The sequence below is a fragment of the Lolium perenne genome, chromosome 2 (assembly GCF_019359855.2).
Source record: "Lolium perenne isolate Kyuss_39 chromosome 2, Kyuss_2.0, whole genome shotgun sequence".
Taxonomy (NCBI): Eukaryota; Viridiplantae; Streptophyta; class Magnoliopsida; order Poales; family Poaceae; genus Lolium; species Lolium perenne.
The window spans coordinates 292705380-292721699 of NC_067245.2; the positions used below are offsets into that span (position 1 = coordinate 292705380).

The 16320-nt window shown below is 48.6% G+C and overlaps 2 protein-coding genes and 1 non-coding gene across 3 annotated transcripts; 1 reads left to right on the forward strand and 2 right to left on the reverse strand.

Moving 5' to 3' along the window:
• Positions 1-4265: 4265 nt before the first annotated feature.
• On the forward strand, positions 4266-8840 carry LOC127336247 (serine/threonine-protein kinase CTR1). The gene is made up of 15 exons (XM_051363039.2): positions 4266-4973; positions 5272-5576; positions 5953-6097; positions 6183-6295; positions 6419-6627; positions 6716-6991; positions 7070-7110; positions 7216-7284; positions 7369-7469; positions 7547-7631; positions 7719-7817; positions 7912-7980; positions 8066-8197; positions 8286-8380; positions 8485-8840. The coding sequence occupies exons 1-15, from the start codon at positions 4515-4517 to the stop codon at positions 8567-8569; spliced, it is 2283 nt and encodes a 760-aa protein (XP_051218999.1). The 5' UTR covers positions 4266-4514; the 3' UTR covers positions 8570-8840.
• Positions 8841-8961: 121 nt separating this feature from the next.
• LOC127336248 (26S proteasome non-ATPase regulatory subunit 8 homolog A) lies at positions 8962-12763 on the reverse strand. Its single transcript, XM_051363041.2, has 6 exons — positions 11947-12763; positions 11055-11133; positions 10527-10629; positions 9741-10001; positions 9548-9659; positions 8962-9358 (listed from the first exon to the last, which is right to left on the reverse strand). The coding sequence occupies exons 1-6, from the start codon at positions 12049-12051 to the stop codon at positions 9221-9223; spliced, it is 798 nt and encodes a 265-aa protein (XP_051219001.1). The 5' UTR covers positions 12052-12763; the 3' UTR covers positions 8962-9220.
• Positions 12764-13522: 759 nt separating this feature from the next.
• On the reverse strand, positions 13523-13595 carry TRNAA-CGC (transfer RNA alanine (anticodon CGC)). The gene has a single exon. It is a non-coding gene; the product is annotated as a tRNA-Ala (tRNA).
• Between the last annotated feature and the right edge of the window lie 2725 nt (positions 13596-16320).

Sequence of the window (16320 nt, forward strand, 5' to 3'; positions counted from 1 at the left end):
CTTGCGAATCATTGTGCTCTTCATGAACATAAAGCCATCTTTTGCGCCACCCTTGAACAGAGTCAGGGAATTTGACATCGAAGTATTCGACATCTGGGCGGACGCAGATAACTACACCACCTACATTATAGGCGGTGGTGTGGGAGCTGTTGCGGCGGACAAGGAATATGCGTTTCCACAGGCCCCAATTGGGAGGGGTCCCGAGAAAGCATTCGCAGAGGGTGATGAAGATAGAGATGTGAAGGATGGAATTGGGGGTGAGATGATGCAGCTGCAGCCCGTAAACAAAGAGTAATCCACGAAGAAATTCGTGGATCGGAGTAGCTAAGCCACAGATGAGGTGGTCAACAAAGGTTACACTGTATCCAATGCGCGGCGTGGGGTAGCTCTCCTCGCTGGGGAAGATCAGCGTCTTCTCCTGCTTCATGAACCCGAGCTTCTTGAGCAGGTTCACGTCCTGGTTGGAGATCCTAGATCTCTCCCACTCGGAGAACTGCAGGTCTTCTGTCGCCATGGGGGAGGTGTGCTTGGTGAGCCTCGACCGCAGCGGCATTCAGTGGGATTGACTGCAGTAAGGAAGCAAGCACAGGCGCAGGAGCGTTTTGTGGCAATGGGGGATTTTGGAAAGAGACAGAGCAGAGGTGCGGCGCAGCGAAAGGGAGAACGAAGGAAGAAGAAGGTCCTTTATAGGAAACTTGCGAATCGACGCACCGTTGGATGCAGCAGTAATAGGCTTGATGCTTTACACGTGGTTCAGGGGGTAAAAAATGTATTTTCATTGTGAAGGAACTGGACAGGCGCTACAGCGCGCGTGCCAGAAAAAGCGGAGGACGTGTGCCCCCCCCCCCCCCCACTTGCGTAACGTGTCAAAATGCTGCAGATTTTGGGTCCACAAGTCAGTGACAGGACAGAACTCGCGTTTTCCCGATACAGGGGTCGTGGCTATCGTCAGCACTGATGTCACTTTAACAAAGGAAAATCTCGACGGCGGTGTTATGACGATTGGTGACAAACAAGAAGTGATGATAATTTCGAGAGCTTTTGATCAAATACAAGTTTTTAACCAAATGCTCGGGGGCTACTTTAGAAAGAAGGAAACCTCGAGTATGGCAAGAAAGAAAAGGCGAGAGCCTATGATCAAATGCAAGCATTTGTCCATATGCTCCGGGGCTACTCCCATCGGGAGCGCTGGTCGCGCACCCGAAAAAGATAAAAGAACTCGAAAAGATGACAATATAGCGACAAAAGATGTTAAAATGGTGAGCCTACAACCAAGTATAAGCACTTGGCTGTAGCCTCGGGGGCTACTCCCATCGGGAACGCTGTTCGCGTGCCCGATGAAACTATAAAGAGTGTGATGAGCATATTTCGAGTTATATAAGTAACTCTTCATATACTCCCATCGGGAGGACAAGATAAAATATACAAGTCATCCTCTGACTCGAAAAAATGGGCTATTCCAGCAGCCGAAAAAGTACTCGACAATATATTCTCAGAGTGCCTCAGTCGCAGATTAATCTCTGAATGCCGCAATACTTTGCGAAGGTAAGTCCCCGAGATCCGTCCTGTGCAGCGTGGCACCGCCTTTGACGGCGCTTCGATACTTTTTTCCGTGTCAGCAGATGCGAAGAAAAATCCTAACGGACGCGTTAGGTACCCGAAAAAACATAACTGGAATTCGACATTTGGTAAGACCTTAAGCGGCGCATGTCGAATTACACCAGTATCCCGAGATCATGTCCAGGAACGTGATCTTGAAGTAGGTTTTGGAGGATTGCCGCAAGAGCAGTTAACTAGTACCTGATGTGTCAGATGAACTAGCCTCAATTACCGTTATCCCTGTGCAATATATGATTGATATGTGTTAACCCGAAAAAGTTGTATGGTAATTGTAAAGTTGGAGATTTTCCCTGATTCTCCGATTCAAGCAAAATCTCGGGGCTACTGACATAGGCATCCCCAATGGGCTTGCCGAAGATGGTACTCGGGGTTTTATTGAAGGCCCACGACCCGAAGATTATAAAGCCCGGAAGCCCAGTTAGGAGAGAGTTTGGAAAGATAGAATTGTATTAGGAATATTAACTTGTAATTACTACAGGACGGACTCAGATTGTCTCCCGAACTCTGTAACTTGTGTATCACGAAACCCTCGGCTCCGCCTCCTATATAAGGGGGAGTCGAGGGACGAAGAGAGGATCGATTTCATTGTCAACACAACCCTAATTTTCTCATAGTCGAGTACTTTTCCGGCTGAAACCCTTGAGATCTACTTGCCCTCTACTTCCAACTAAACCCTAGTCTACAATCCGTAGGCATTAACAAGTTAATCCCTTGTCACCGCGCGACGGCGAGTAGGTACGGCCGTCGTGTTTTTAGGTTAACTCGACTAACTATCTCTGTAAAGATGATCCTTTTTGGCCAATCAACAGTAATGAACAAATATTATGGTTACCTAGTCACTGTCGATCGGGCCCGGATGCAACTACCGCGGACACTTGTCGCGTCCGCGCAGCGTCCACGAAGACGCAAACCTGGCGCATATTTGGGCCAGGTTTGCGTCTCTATGGACGACCCGGTCACTTTGCATCGCCCCGCTGCGGTCATGGCGGACGCAAACGGTCGCTCAGCGTCCGTTTGCGTCGCCCCGTTGGAGATGCCCTTAGACTAGAAGCTCATGATTCGGGCGAGCCCCTGGCGTGACAGCGTCTGCATGTAAGCTGGAGCCTCGCGATTTGGGGCGAGCCCATGGTGCGACAACGTCTCCATGTAAGCTGATGTGACTGGAGCTGCCGATGGCGTGTCTTGTACCGACAGGTTTCCCACATGCGGCGCCAATTGTTGAGGGCACTCCTCAGTAATGCCCACCTTTTGGGCTTAGGGTTGACGGAATCCTGCAGGCTGACACGAGACATCGGATACCAAACAAACGGGGAGAGAGATTTACCCAGGTTCGGGCCATCGATGAAGTAAAACCCTTACTTCCTGCTTGTCTGATCTTGATTATCGATAATATCGGGTTACAATGGGGTAGCCGAAGGCTTCGACTATGAACTCGTCGAGAAGCTAATATTTCGTATGACCTAGCTCTAGACTTACGGCGGTTATCGCTAAGTTGATTGTGTGTCCCTAGTTAGACCCTCTCCTGGCCCTTATATTGTGAGCCAGGTCTCGAGAGGTCTATCCGGGTACGACTAGGTTACAAAGAGTTATATGTCTAAACTTTCCTTGTTTTATTCGTCTTCTTTTCTTGTTCTTCAAGAGTCCTTCTTTAGAACCGACATAATGGTCCACCTCGGTCGGTGGATGATCTTCATGGACCCCTGGTTGGGCTGTATGAGGTACCATAATACTAGTTACCCGAAGGGTAATGCCCATATCAGATAGTCTACGAAGTTGACAACACGGAGATGGAGGAGTAGAGTCTTACCCTAGACATCTCAGAGCCGAGCAGCGTAGTGACTTACCTAAATAAGTTGTTGAGCTCGTCATGTCTTTTAAGATTGAGTTGTAATGATACTTAAGTAATAAGTAATAACGTAGGGTGTATTCATCGGACCTGTGAGAATACCAACTTGTTAAGAACCATGTTTGTAATATAATCTTGAGTGTTATGACCTGCAATGTTTCTATTGTACCACTATCAGGGATGTGATATTTGTGAAGAAGTCTCGTCATAAATGTCATATCAACGACTTGTATACTACAAAATGCAGTGCTATGCTGGGTCACCGCAAGTTTCCCCTTACTCCGTCATGGCGGACGACGGACACGGCCAAAAATCGCCTCAAATGTGTGCAGGCTCCGCCGCGACTGGAAACAATGACCTTGGTCCAGCGCTAGAGACCGATGGGAGATGCGCTACCAGATCTAGGTCTCTGGGATTTCGACTTCTCCCGCCATGCCAAGGCGAAGCGTCCACGCGAACGACATTATCGATTTTCGTCTCACGAGGACCTATCCTCTAAACGTTCCTCCAGAGACCTATCCCAGAAATGTTTAAGACACATGCTATACAAAAACGCGAACCAGCCCAGACCAACGAAACAGATCGAAAAACTTGCCTTCCCCCAACGGCTTGCGGTTGCGGACTTGTTTGCGGTCACCGCCGGCGCCCAGGCGCCGCAAGTCATAAACGGCCGCATCGCGCCATTCCCCGGCCTGACGCGACGGCCCGGCGGGCGACGCGTGTCCTCGCTGCCACACGCGGCAGCGTGCCATGGCGCCACGAGCTCCGCTGTCCACGTGCACCGGCGGCGCCTTTTTGCTCGCGCACCCTCGTGATCTGCTTTGGGAAGAGATCCACAAGGGAAAGGCGACGAGATCCTGAGGGCTAACATGCAAGTTGGAGCCATTCCATTGTTCCCCCGCCCGCTAGCTCCACCGAGTTTTTCAACACCGCCGTCACGCTTCACACGCAAACTCTCTCTGGCTGTCTCCGGCAACCCGGCACCAGCGCCTCGATCTGCTAGCTCGCCCATGCACGCGTAGCCTCTAGCCAGCTCCTCGATCCGGCCATGCCGCACCGCCGCCGCCTCCACGCCCTCGCGCCACCGCTACCCCCGGCCCACGCCGCCTTCGACCTCGCCGAGCCCGAATCGCGGCTGCCGCTCCTCGCCGACTACGCGCGCCTCAAGCCCGTAGACGTCCCCGCCGCGCCGCCGTCCACTCACTGGAGCGCCGACAGCAGCGCCTTCACCACCAGCAGCACCGAGCCAGCGACCGCCTCCACCGCCACGGCCACGGTCTCCTCGCAGGCGCCGCCTTCGACTGCGGCGGGTGGCGGCGGGAGGAACGACACGTGGGTCCAACGCTCCAGGGAGGGCTACTACCTGCAGCTCTCCTTCGCCGTCCGGATCACCTCCGAGGCCTTCCTTGCCGGCGTCCCGCCCGAGCTCCTGCTACACCGCCTCGGCCCCAGCGAAGAACCGCCGGAACAGCCCGCCGATGCCGCCGCCGTCTCCTACCGGCTCTGGGTACGCATAATTTAACTCTTTTCACGCGTCATGACCAGATTACGCATACCACACTAATCACTCAGCTAGTGCTAAACTAATCAGCGCAGCCTCTCTTCTCCATCGAATTCTTTATCTTTCGAATCTCTGCAAATTAAAAACTGCAAGTTGAAGCAAATCAATGCGTGCAACCTCCAGCTCCATCATTGGCTACATCTTTCTTTTAATCGAGCTACTGACTAACTGGATGCTCTCGACTCTCGAGTAAACATCATTATCAGCTTGATTGATTAGCAATGTGCATGGCGCGCGCGTGCAGGTGAACGGGTGCCTGCCGTGGGGCGACAAGATCGCGCACGGGTTCTACAACATCATGGGGATCGACCCGCACCTGTGGGCGATGTGCAACGCCGACGAGGACCAAGCGCGCCGGCTGCCCACGCTGGCCGCGCTGCGGGAGGTGGACGCCAGCGACCAGTCGTCGCTCGAGGTGCTGCTCGTCGACAAGTGCGGCGACTCCGTGCTCGTCGACCTCGAGCGGCGCGCGCTCGACCTCCACCGCGCCCTAGGCTCCACGCTCGACTTCGTCCGCCGCCTCGCCGTCCTCGTCTCCGACCAGATGGGGTACGTTATCCTAGCTGCCACTGTATCTTCGATCGATGCATGCCCGTGATTTTGCTTTACAAAAAAAAAGGATACGTATGTCCGTGCTGTGCATGCACTCCCTGTGACTCTGACGGTGACCGTGTGTGACCGATGGACAGTCGACATGGGACGAACGCCAGATTTCGTCCGTGAACCTCGAAACCGACGAACTTGTGAACACCACTCCAATTTCAGTGATGACTTCACGACCGTCATGGTCACGTTTCTGTTTGTAGTCTTTACTGCATAATAGTAGAACTTGAGCTTTTGTTGATGAAAATGTCTCCAGTTATCTGAGCAGACAACGCATGGGTGGCATGGCACATTTTGCTCAATTTGCTGAGTTTTTTTGAAGGGGTGCATTGAGATCGGAGGACGGGGATCTGTACATGCGGTGGAAGGCGGTCAGCAAGCGGCTGAGGAAGCAGCAGAAGAGCGTCGTCGTCCCCATCGGCCGCCTCTCCATCGGCTTCTGCAGGCACCGTGCTATTCTGTTCAAGGTACTTTCGCCGACATTGCTGCGCTTGCATTGTGGTTTAGCCAACAGGTTCAGTAAGTAGCGGTCTTTCAAATCAATCCACGCAGGAGCTGGCAGATTTCGTCGGCCTGCCATGCCGGATTGCGCAAGGCTGCAAGTACTGCTCCGCGCCTCACCGATCATCATGCCTCATCAAAATCGACGAGAGAAGATATACCAGGTGTGTGCAGATGTGCTCGGAGAATTCTTGCAGCTATATATATTGTAGACCTGAACTTGCACAACCTCTTTTTTCTTACTGAAGTAAAACACTTTATTTACAATGATGATGGTGCTTCTTCAGGGAGTACGTCGTGGACCTCGTCGTTGTGCCAGGGAGCATCTCCAATCCAGACTCCTCCATCAACGGGCAGCTGCTCTCCTCTGTGTCTTCGCCTTTCAAGACTTCTTGCACAGCAGGTTTGGCAAACTATATCACACCGGTCGCAACAAGGAATCGTCCGGTAGATGATGATCATTGCAATTCGATATTCTCAAATTCCCAGTATTCAGGTACAATTTACAACATCATTATACCGCGTCGATATCAAATGTCTAGACCATGCAGATGCACGTACTGATTGGTCATGTTCTATTGCAGTTGCCGGGGACAAGAACTCTATTCAAGCAGCCGCCGTGGAAGGTGCGGTCTCGAAATGCGGCCAGGTCATGCAGAATGACAACTGCAACAACATGTCAGTGTTTCAAGTATCAAAGCAGTTGAAGGCGATGGAGGTCGGTGCCGAGATACTAGTCAATAAGGAGAACATCCCTGGTGCTGCAATCCCGAAACGCCTGATCGTTGAGCCCTCTTTCGCCATGGATTGGCTTGAGATATCATGGGATGAGCTTGACCTCAAGGAACGCGTAGGCGCTGGTACTTCTTTAGCTTCAGTATTCTTATTCAACTTGCTGCCTGATGTGAAAGTGATCACTCTTCACTGGAATAATGCAGGTTCATTTGGTACCGTTTATCGAGCTGACTGGCACGGTTCTGTAAGTACCTTAAACGTTTCTCTATGGAAACTTTTTCTCTTTGCAAGTGAGTTAAATATCCTTTGGAGAGCTCACGAAATTAAGACCATACTTTTGGCTATGTAGGATGTTGCAGTCAAAGTGCTTACAGACCAGGATGTTGGCGAAGCTCAGCTGAAGGAATTCCTGAGAGAGGTAACTCAACACTTCTTTTTTGCATCAAAACATTACTTATCCCTAGTATGGATCTCGATATGTCGCATTCTTTAACTCTTGCAGATCTCTATCATGAAACGAGTTCGCCATCCAAATGTGGTATTGTTCATGGGTGCAGTGACAAAATGCCCACATTTGTCGATAGTAACCGAGTATTTGCCTCGGTAAACCTTCCACCAGTTCAATATGAGCTGATTTCCTGCAACAAAATAAAATACCTGAATCCTGATGTTGTGAACAGAGGGAGCCTCTTCCGTCTCATCAACAAAGCGGCTAGTGGAGAATTGCTCGATCTACGGCGTCGCTTGCGCATGGCATTAGATGTTGTATGTATCGGAATACTGGCTTTTACAGGTAGCATGTTATTAGTTTTCCTGAATGTCACATGACACGTTGTTCTGCTTGGAATGCAGGCAAAAGGTATCAACTATCTCCACTGCCTGAACCCTCCTATTGTACATTGGGATCTGAAGACACCAAACATGCTGGTGGATAAGAACTGGTCCGTGAAGGTTAGTTAGAGTTCCTATCCAACCTAGCATAGCACGATCAAGAATGGATGTTCTGCTTTTGTCTCTTTATTTACTATCCTTGATACGACTTCAGGTAGGTGACTTTGGCTTGTCCAGATTTAAGGCTACCACCTTCATATCGTCCAAATCAGTCGCTGGAACAGTAAGCTTCATATGACAGTCTAGCTCCGTTAGTAATCTGTCATTACCCTTTTAGGCTCTTATGCTTGAATTCCGATAAACTGCAGCCAGAATGGATGGCGCCAGAGTTTCTCCGTGGCGAGCCATCCAACGAGAAATGTGATGTGTACAGTTTTGGTGTGATCTTATGGGAGCTCCTGACAATGCAGCAACCATGGAGCGGCCTAGGCCCCGCACAAGTAATCTCCCATCTCATTATTTTGTTCTCTAATACAATTCAGAAAAAGGGCTATGTTTGTTTGTGATTCATTAGAGAAACATTTGCAGGTAGTAGGAGCAGTTGCATTCCAGAACAGAAGGCTCCCTATCCCACAAGATACCATTCCAGAACTAGCTGCTCTTGTTGAATCCTGTTGGACTGAGTAAGCATTTTCTATGGTCTATCTGCTTTCTTGATGAAAATTTAAGCGACTGTATCCATTTGTGCTCAGTCGCTATGTTTAACATGATTATGCTGTATTTTCAGTGATCCAAGGCAGCGCCCTCCGTTTTCAAGCATTGTGGATACTCTGAAGAAGATACTCAAGTCAATGATGGGAACCGGTTCATGAAGCGTCCTGCAGATTCTTGGCTGACCTTTTTTTTTTGTTCACTTCGTTCTATGGGTTGATGCTAATCCACGGCAAGGAAATGGCAAGGAATAAGACAGTTGGTAAGGCATATAGGCCTCGACACAGCCCACATCTGTTTCCTTCTCCCTTGTCATGCAGAAACAAATAAAATCAATTATTTTGCTGCTACTCTGTTGCCCAACATGCCCTATGTACAGTGATTTTTGCTACTAAGTGAAATTCTTAGGGGTGGTGAGTTGTTGTCTAAAAAGGTCTTACCGTCCTGAATGTTTCCAAATATTTCTACGGAAATTGACTTGACGGCTACTAGCTCACCATGATAATTCGACAAGCCAACAAAGCATCCAGCTTGATTTAAAAACACATCCAACTGAAATGAACTGAATTTACCAGAAGCATCAGACTGCAAGTGAACATATTTTTATCGTGTTAGCTTAGACAGGGTCAACACTGACACGAAAATACAATGCTGAGTTTAGTACCTCAAACAGCCATCAGCAGTGTTTCTAACAGAAATTCCACCATTTCAGCAGGGAAGAAAACGCAAATCACGAAACATGGCTGTCTAAGTTCACCGTTGTCTAGGAAGGGACTACCTACATCAGAACAAAGTCCACCTTGCTTTGCAAATTACACTACCTGCTCCAGCTCCTGCGCATAGCAAAGAGATTGCTTGATCAGCTTAAACGAGTGTACGCCGACACGAGGTTGGGGCTTCGCCATGTGAAAAAGAACCGAACAGTTCTGAACCTCCCATTCATGTTGCCTCTGCCATCAACAGGAGTACTTGCATAGTCAGAAGTGGTACAGAAATCTATTATCTGGTTTAGCCAGTAAAGCAGCAGCTTAGTGGATGCACATGCACTTATGCCTTTAACAAGATGTGGATGCCACCCTTAAATCATTGCTCATATCGAAACATGATGATGGGGGCAGAAGAGATAAAAGAACATTTACCTCTGATATGTACTCCAGAAGATGCTGGTCAGAGGAGAACATCAGCATTTCCATGGCATCATTCACTGGCAAGTGATCATATGCCTGACCACTGCAATCAGCTATTTCATCTCTGCAAAGGAACACGTAGAGAACACACACAATCAGGAAATTCACCACAGAAGCCAAGTAAGGATAATGTAAATTCATTCACCTGATAGTTTCAGCAAGAAGGTCCATGAAGTAGCGGTATGACTCATGTGGCACAGCTTTTCGATCATTGATCAATCGGTAGGTCCCTTCCATAAAGGCCTGCTCAAGCTCTACTGCATATTTGATGCAAGGATGGTGTAGGGCTCCCAAGGGCAGAAGTTCCAGCTCAGTGTGGAATTCGGCTATTCTGTTCCCAGCCAGAAGCCTCATAAGATTAAGCCCCAATATTGGGTATTCGTCTGGTGAGGGTGGAATCATGCCTCTGATGAACAATCACAAAGCAAAAACGGTATAAATAGCACTCAACAAACATTATTTCAGAAAATACAGCGTTCCAGAATACAATATATATGTAGAAATCTTCAGCAGCATTTAGCCACAACATAACTGGGCTCGTAAAGTCCAGGAGGCCAATTAACAGAAATGTATTCCTAACAACGACAGCTTGACAAGTGACAAATGTTGAGACTGTGTGCAGAGAGGAATCTTAATCTTTGTATTTACTATTTATATCAAGGATGTTGTGCTGGCACCTCACAGGTTCTGTTAATGGCCACAGATTAAACCTACAGTTAATGGTCACAACTACCACCAGAATGAAGTAGATTGTATCAATAAATGTATGTCCATGATCTGAATGTTTCAACTGTCAACGTGATTTTCAGGGAAAAAATATAAATGTGATCGCAAGAGAAAAATAAGTTAGAAAGATATTTAAAATGCTTGCTTACATAGGATAAATCTATACAGTGCATAGGGCCAAAATGAGTTAAAGTAGGAGAGAAACCTTGTATCCATGTAGAAACCTTTTAGTTGGACTAAGTCTCTCTCAAATGCTTCTTGGTCTTTCATTTCCATGCTCAAGATAACAGCAAACTCGTATACAGCCCCTGAAAGTTTCACAATTAAGTCACCAAACAAATTTGTACAAAAACATGGATGCTTACCCACAACAACCAACTACACACGTGATAAACTGCAATGCAAAAATGCAGCATCAAGAGAAACGTGAACAGAGTTTTCCAGAACAGTGTAAAGAAGAGTTTCAGTTATGACTTATGACAATGTTCTCTTCAGCAGAATGCTTGTAGACTTTTTCGTTGCAATCCATGACTAGTGAGCACACATACAACCTGAACTAAGTATTCCAGAAAACACCTTCAGGCACTAGCACACTTCAAATTGGATGGAACTGGATATGCAGCATTTTATGTTACATTAAACAGGAGCAATTCTCTTAAATTGATTCAGGATCCCACATTTACTGGAAATAAGAAAGTTTCATCATGTATATTTCCCAAAACCAAGTGCTTACTTGCAAATTTCAGCTCCTCTACTGCATTAGGTGACACCTCAAATGTTGGTGGCAGGCTAGGAAACTTTGTCAGGAGAATCTGAAATCAACGACAGGAAGAGACGTGTCACCTGATGATAAACGCTGAATTTAAGGGAAATCCTCAAAACAAAAAAGTACAGCATTTCGTCCGATATTGAATCCTCAGAACCAGCCCTGCATCAGTACATTGTCAATGTGGAAGCAGAGCTGCACATCCCCAAAATTGCAATCCCTCGCCCCAATTCATCCCCTTATTTCCAACAAGTTGCACAAACCCTAACCAATCGCAGTACAATTGGGAAATTTCAGGGACCTGGGGAAAGCACATCACGAATTCCAGACCCATCCATCCACCTCCCAAGTCTGATGATGGATAAACGATGAATTGAAGGGAAAGCCTCAAAACAAAAAATCACAGCATTTCATCCTACCGCGAACCCTCGAAACCAGCAACTACCATCAGTGCATTGTGAATGTGGGAACGGAGCTGCTCATCTCCAAAATGGCAAACCCTCGCCCCCAATCCCCCTCTTCATTTCCAACAAGTCGCGCAAACCCTAACCAATCGCGGTTCAATCGGGGCATTTCGGGGATGTATGGATCATGGAAAGCACATCCCGAATTCCCGACCCATCCAACACATCCTTCGCGCTGCGGAACACCACAAAACCCGCTCATAAACCGCATCCTTCGCGCTGCGGAACACCAGAAGTACAGATAATCCACATCTAAACCCTAGGCATCCACCATATGGCATCAGACCGCAGTAAAATCGCGTAGCGACCGGATTGATTCGTCAACGCCACTCCAGAACTCCCTTGAGGAAATTCAAAGGGCGTAAAGGAAGTCGAGCCATGGGTGGGTGGGGTACCTTGAGCTCCGAGAGCCGGGCGACGCAGGACCCGAGCTCGTTCCTCGAGCAGTCGAAGTTGAGCCACGCGAGCTTGCGGATGCCCTCGTCCAGCTCCCCGTCCATGGCGGCCGCCGCTTCGTCGCCCTCCCCTCCCCTTCTCTGTCAGGTCGCTCTCCTCTCTGGCCCCCACGCGCGGCTGCAGGGAGGAAGGCGGCCGGGTGGCGGGGATGGCCTTCGCGCGGGGACTCGTCGCTGGCTCTCCTCCCGTCTCTCCCCTCTTCGGCCCGGCCTCGCCGGTGCGTGGGTGTGGTGGCTGGTGGCCGGGCTGTGCGCCGCCAACCGTGCGAATTCCATGGATGCAAGGCGGCGGCCTTGGGCGCGGGGTGGGGCGTCGCCAGCCTGGCGGCGGGTGGTGGCGCCGGTGTTGCGTTCTGCGATCTTCGGCCGTGTGGACGGCGAAGGGGCGGCGGGTGCAGGCCTGGTGCGGAGGTCGCCCCATCGGGCCTCCGGCATCAGATCTGGACAGGTGCTATTCCTCCCTGCGGTGCTCCTCCCATCTCCCTGGCCTCGGACTCCCTCCGGTGGTGTGGTGAGGTTGGTCGGCGGTGGGCTCTCAACCGGGGGAAACCCTTGGCTGATGGCGGCGGCCACGAGGTCGACGACGCCGGCGACGGCGCCGTGCTCCTTCTTGAAGGCGACATCGAGGTTGTATCCCCTCCCTCCCCTGCTCTGCTTATCTCGGGCGAAAGCCCAAAACTTCGGTTTGGACGGCGGCGGCGCTCTGGCGTCGTTCCCTCGTTGGAGGCGCTGGTCGGAGATAGCGGATACGGGTGGACGAGCTCGGCGGCGGTTGGTAGGCAATGTACGTACTCGCTCTGGCGGCTTGGTCTAGTGTGTTGTGGTGCGGGCGGCGGGTGGCGGTGATGTTCGTGGGTGGCGGTGCGGCGAGGCGAGTGCTTGAAGTCCTTCTCCCCGGCGGTGACCTCCGATATCCATGCGTGCTCGGGGAGAGCGGTCTACCTCGACAGTCCGGCGCCTCTCGATCCGGGCGAAAGCGGGGAGCTTTACGCGGAGGTAGAAACGGATGGTGCTTGGGTTTGTGCGTGGCCTACGGAGGTTGACTAGGGCGTGAGCTCTCAATGGCGGTCCTCTTCACCGGCTTCGGTGCCTCTTCGATCGGATCGCAAGGGTTGGACAACGGACACGAAGCTCAAGCTGTGTTTCTTTTTCTTTCTTATATGCTTGTTGTTTTTCGTCTCCTGTTAGCTGTTCTTCAGCACCATGTAACAACTTGCCGGCAACGGCCTTATTAATTTAAGGCAGGGCTACGGCCTTCTCTTTATTATTTTGAACTTTTTCTTCTGCAAGTTCTTTTTGCGGCACACTTTCTTGCGGGAGGAGACAGCGCCGCACGCTGGTGTTGCGGGGGCCTTGTGAGCCGCAGGATGGGACATGGACGGTGCGATCTGCCACGAGATGGAGGCCGAAAACGGAATGGAACTGGCGTGCTGCTGCAAATACGTTTTCAAGAGGAAAAGGCGGACTGCTTGGAATTTGGAGGAGGCTGATTAATAATTAGCAAAAAGGATAATGATGGAGGTGCGGGGAATCGAACCCCGTGCCTCTCGCATGCGAAGCGAGCGCTCTACCATATGAGCTACACCCCCGTCGTTGAATCCGAAACCCCTGCAATTTACAAATATAAGTAACCTAACCATCAATTCGATAGAACAACGGTCAAAGCTTTTGATTAAGGTGGTTGATCCGTGGATCTGAAAGGCACAGCTCCTTCTGCTCAATGTCACTGGTTCAATTCGGTCGATTCTGTGTTCATTAGATTAGACTTCATTGATTTGTGTCTAACCAACACACATGGAAAAAATTCATTTTTGACAATGGGACGTGTCGTCCTCCTGTTCACGTCTGTGTCATGCTTATTTGACAAATTTAGGCTGGCTAGGAAATGCTAAATTAGTAATGACGATCAATTCGCCAACTCCCAACCATCTGATTTGTTTAAATTATACGCTGCACACAATAATCTGCTTCGCGGTTATCACGTGTGTCTCCGAACTCGGATGCACTGGCCTCCAGCCCAACCGTTTGTCCCCTTCAAGATGGTGGAAATGGCCGTGGAGAAAACTTGAGTGGTACTCGTGTCTGACCGCAGAGCAATGAAAAACACTTTTGATGCAAAAAAAAAGGAGCTTTATTATAAAGTAGTTCAATATTTTTTTGAAATTTTATTTTATTTATTAAAAAAATGTGCCAACAATACAGAAAGTAGCGTCCATGTTGTTGCAACGACGAATGACCTCACTCGGTTTTGTTACAAGTAGGTAAGCAATAGTTTGTCGTGTCATTGGCCCGCTTTTATGGCATTTATTTTGCAACTTCTTATATTTGTGTGCGCCGCGAGTGCCTGGCAAGTGGCAACCATCCAACGGCGCCCGATTTTCCGGCCTCCGTGCTATACGTTTTCCCCAAAAAATCTGAGAATACCATCATAATACAAATCCTTCAGTATTCACTTGTCGTATTACTGGCATAAGTGCCTCACGATCTTGCCTACGTCGGTTTTTCGTCAGATAATCAGAGAATCGTCCAAGCAGTTGATTTCTAGATTCTCTAGCACCACATACCCAACTACCGTCTGCTGCACCTAAACGACCTCATTCACGGCAACAAGTTGAAGAAATATGGCAGTGACACCACCAACGGAAGAGGTGCTAGATTCCATGGAGGCTTCATCGTCCCAATTGAGGGTGGCCAGCCATGGGAACCCTGCCAAATGTGGCCCCGTGATCGACTGGCAACATTTGTTTTTTTGTTGACATCACGATAAAAGAAGTGCACGCCTAAGACTGGCAAGTGCTCGTTACAAAGAGACAAGGTGAGCTCCGTGTGGATCATGGAGGGTGACGGCGGCCGAGCTAACCACACGGAGGCAGCGTGGAAAAGCATTGACATGTTGCCTGAAAGTCTATATTTCTGAACAAAAGGAGAAGCTACAATGGAATTTGTATTTCTATCATATCATCGATTTTGGTTTAGGAGAAAGAAAAACCGGAAAGCTATTGGATGGGCCGGTGTCGACTCGTGATTTATGCGAGAGGCGATGACAAGCTTGATCCATCATAATAAGTGCACCATTCTCAACACCTAGGACGCATAGTAAATTAGTAATTGTGTTTGGTATACACAGATACTAATTATGTTCACATTGACTAACAACAAAACAATTAATTTAAGAAATGTAATTATGAATCATAAAAATGTAAAAAATTGCAAAACAAATATGTATTTCAGCACATGTAAATGACCTTATGACACTACATTTACTTTGCTCACGGGAAACTTATATATATACAACTATGTGCTTATATTGATAGATAAAATAATTCAATTTTTTTCTAAAGAAAAATCATTTTAAAGCGTTAACTCTTCATATGGGAGCATACGCTCTTAGACCCCAAAACGCATCCCCAAGAACAATCCTCTTATGCATGGGCAATGCAAAAGAAAATAAGTTTGATAATAACCTTTGCCAAGTTTTTTTTAGAGGAAAAGTCACCTTTTATTACTCAATAAGGTTTGGTACAATAGTAGTATCAGGTGAGCTCAGAAGCCAAACGTGGCGTCCCTGTTCTTGAGCAATGGAAAACTTAGCTAAACTATGGGCATGTGAATTGAAACACCGTTTCTCATAACAGAAGCTAGTCTCTTCAAACATAGCTCGGCGTTGTTCGATCTCTCGCAAGACTGAGTAGTAGCTACATCTACTGGAATCCCTAATGACATTGATCACTCCAAGACATTCAGAAGCTAGAACAATTCTTCCAAGGTGCAAATTCGCAGCAAGCGATAATCCTTCCCGGCAAGCAATGGCCTCTAGTGTAACCGGACCAGAAATTCCCGGAACAGCTAGCGCTGAAGCACCAAGATATAAACCATTTGCATCTCGACAGACAGCTGCAATCACACCTCTATTTCCATGTTTAGCAGCAGCATCAACATTTACCTTAACAAAGTTCAGAGGGGGTGCCAGGCAAGACGTGGTGGCGTGTAGAGGATGCATACTAGCCATTGTCGATACTGTCCGAGAAGGTTTCTTTGCTTGGACAATATTCAGTTCAGCGACGTAGTTTGTGATAAAACCAAAAATCGAGAGCGGGCTTTGGTAAATCTCTTCATGGATGGCCCAGAGAGACACCACAACTTCTGTGAACTTCTCATGTGATAGAGTGTCAATGAGGAAGAATATCCACTCTTTAGCATCACCACACTGGTTTAATATCAAGTGTTCTGTCAGTTCTTCATCGACTCGTGATTTATGCGAGAGGCGATGACAAGCTTGATCCATCATAATAAGTGCACCATTCTCAACACCTA

Excerpts from the sequence above, each read along its gene's own strand:
- LOC127336247 (XM_051363039.2), top strand. The coding sequence starts at position 4,515 with ATGCCGCACCGCCGCCGCCTCCACGCCCTCGCGCCACCGCTACCCCCG. Across the intron at positions 4,974-5,271 it reads CCGTCTCCTACCGGCTCTGG|GTGAACGGGTGCCTGCCGTG; the intron begins GTACGCATAATT and ends GCGCGCGTGCAG. Across the intron at positions 8,381-8,484 it reads GTTGAATCCTGTTGGACTGA|TGATCCAAGGCAGCGCCCTC; the intron begins GTAAGCATTTTC and ends CTGTATTTTCAG.
- LOC127336248 (XM_051363041.2), bottom strand. The coding sequence starts at position 12,051 with ATGGACGGGGAGCTGGACGAGGGCATCCGCAAGCTCGCGTGGCTCAAC. Across the intron at positions 10,630-11,054 it reads AGAGGAGCTGAAATTTGCAA|GGGCTGTATACGAGTTTGCT; the intron begins GTAAGCACTTGG and ends TGAAACTTTCAG. Across the intron at positions 10,002-10,526 it reads GGTTTCTACATGGATACAAG|AGGCATGATTCCACCCTCAC; the intron begins GTTTCTCTCCTA and ends ATTGTTCATCAG.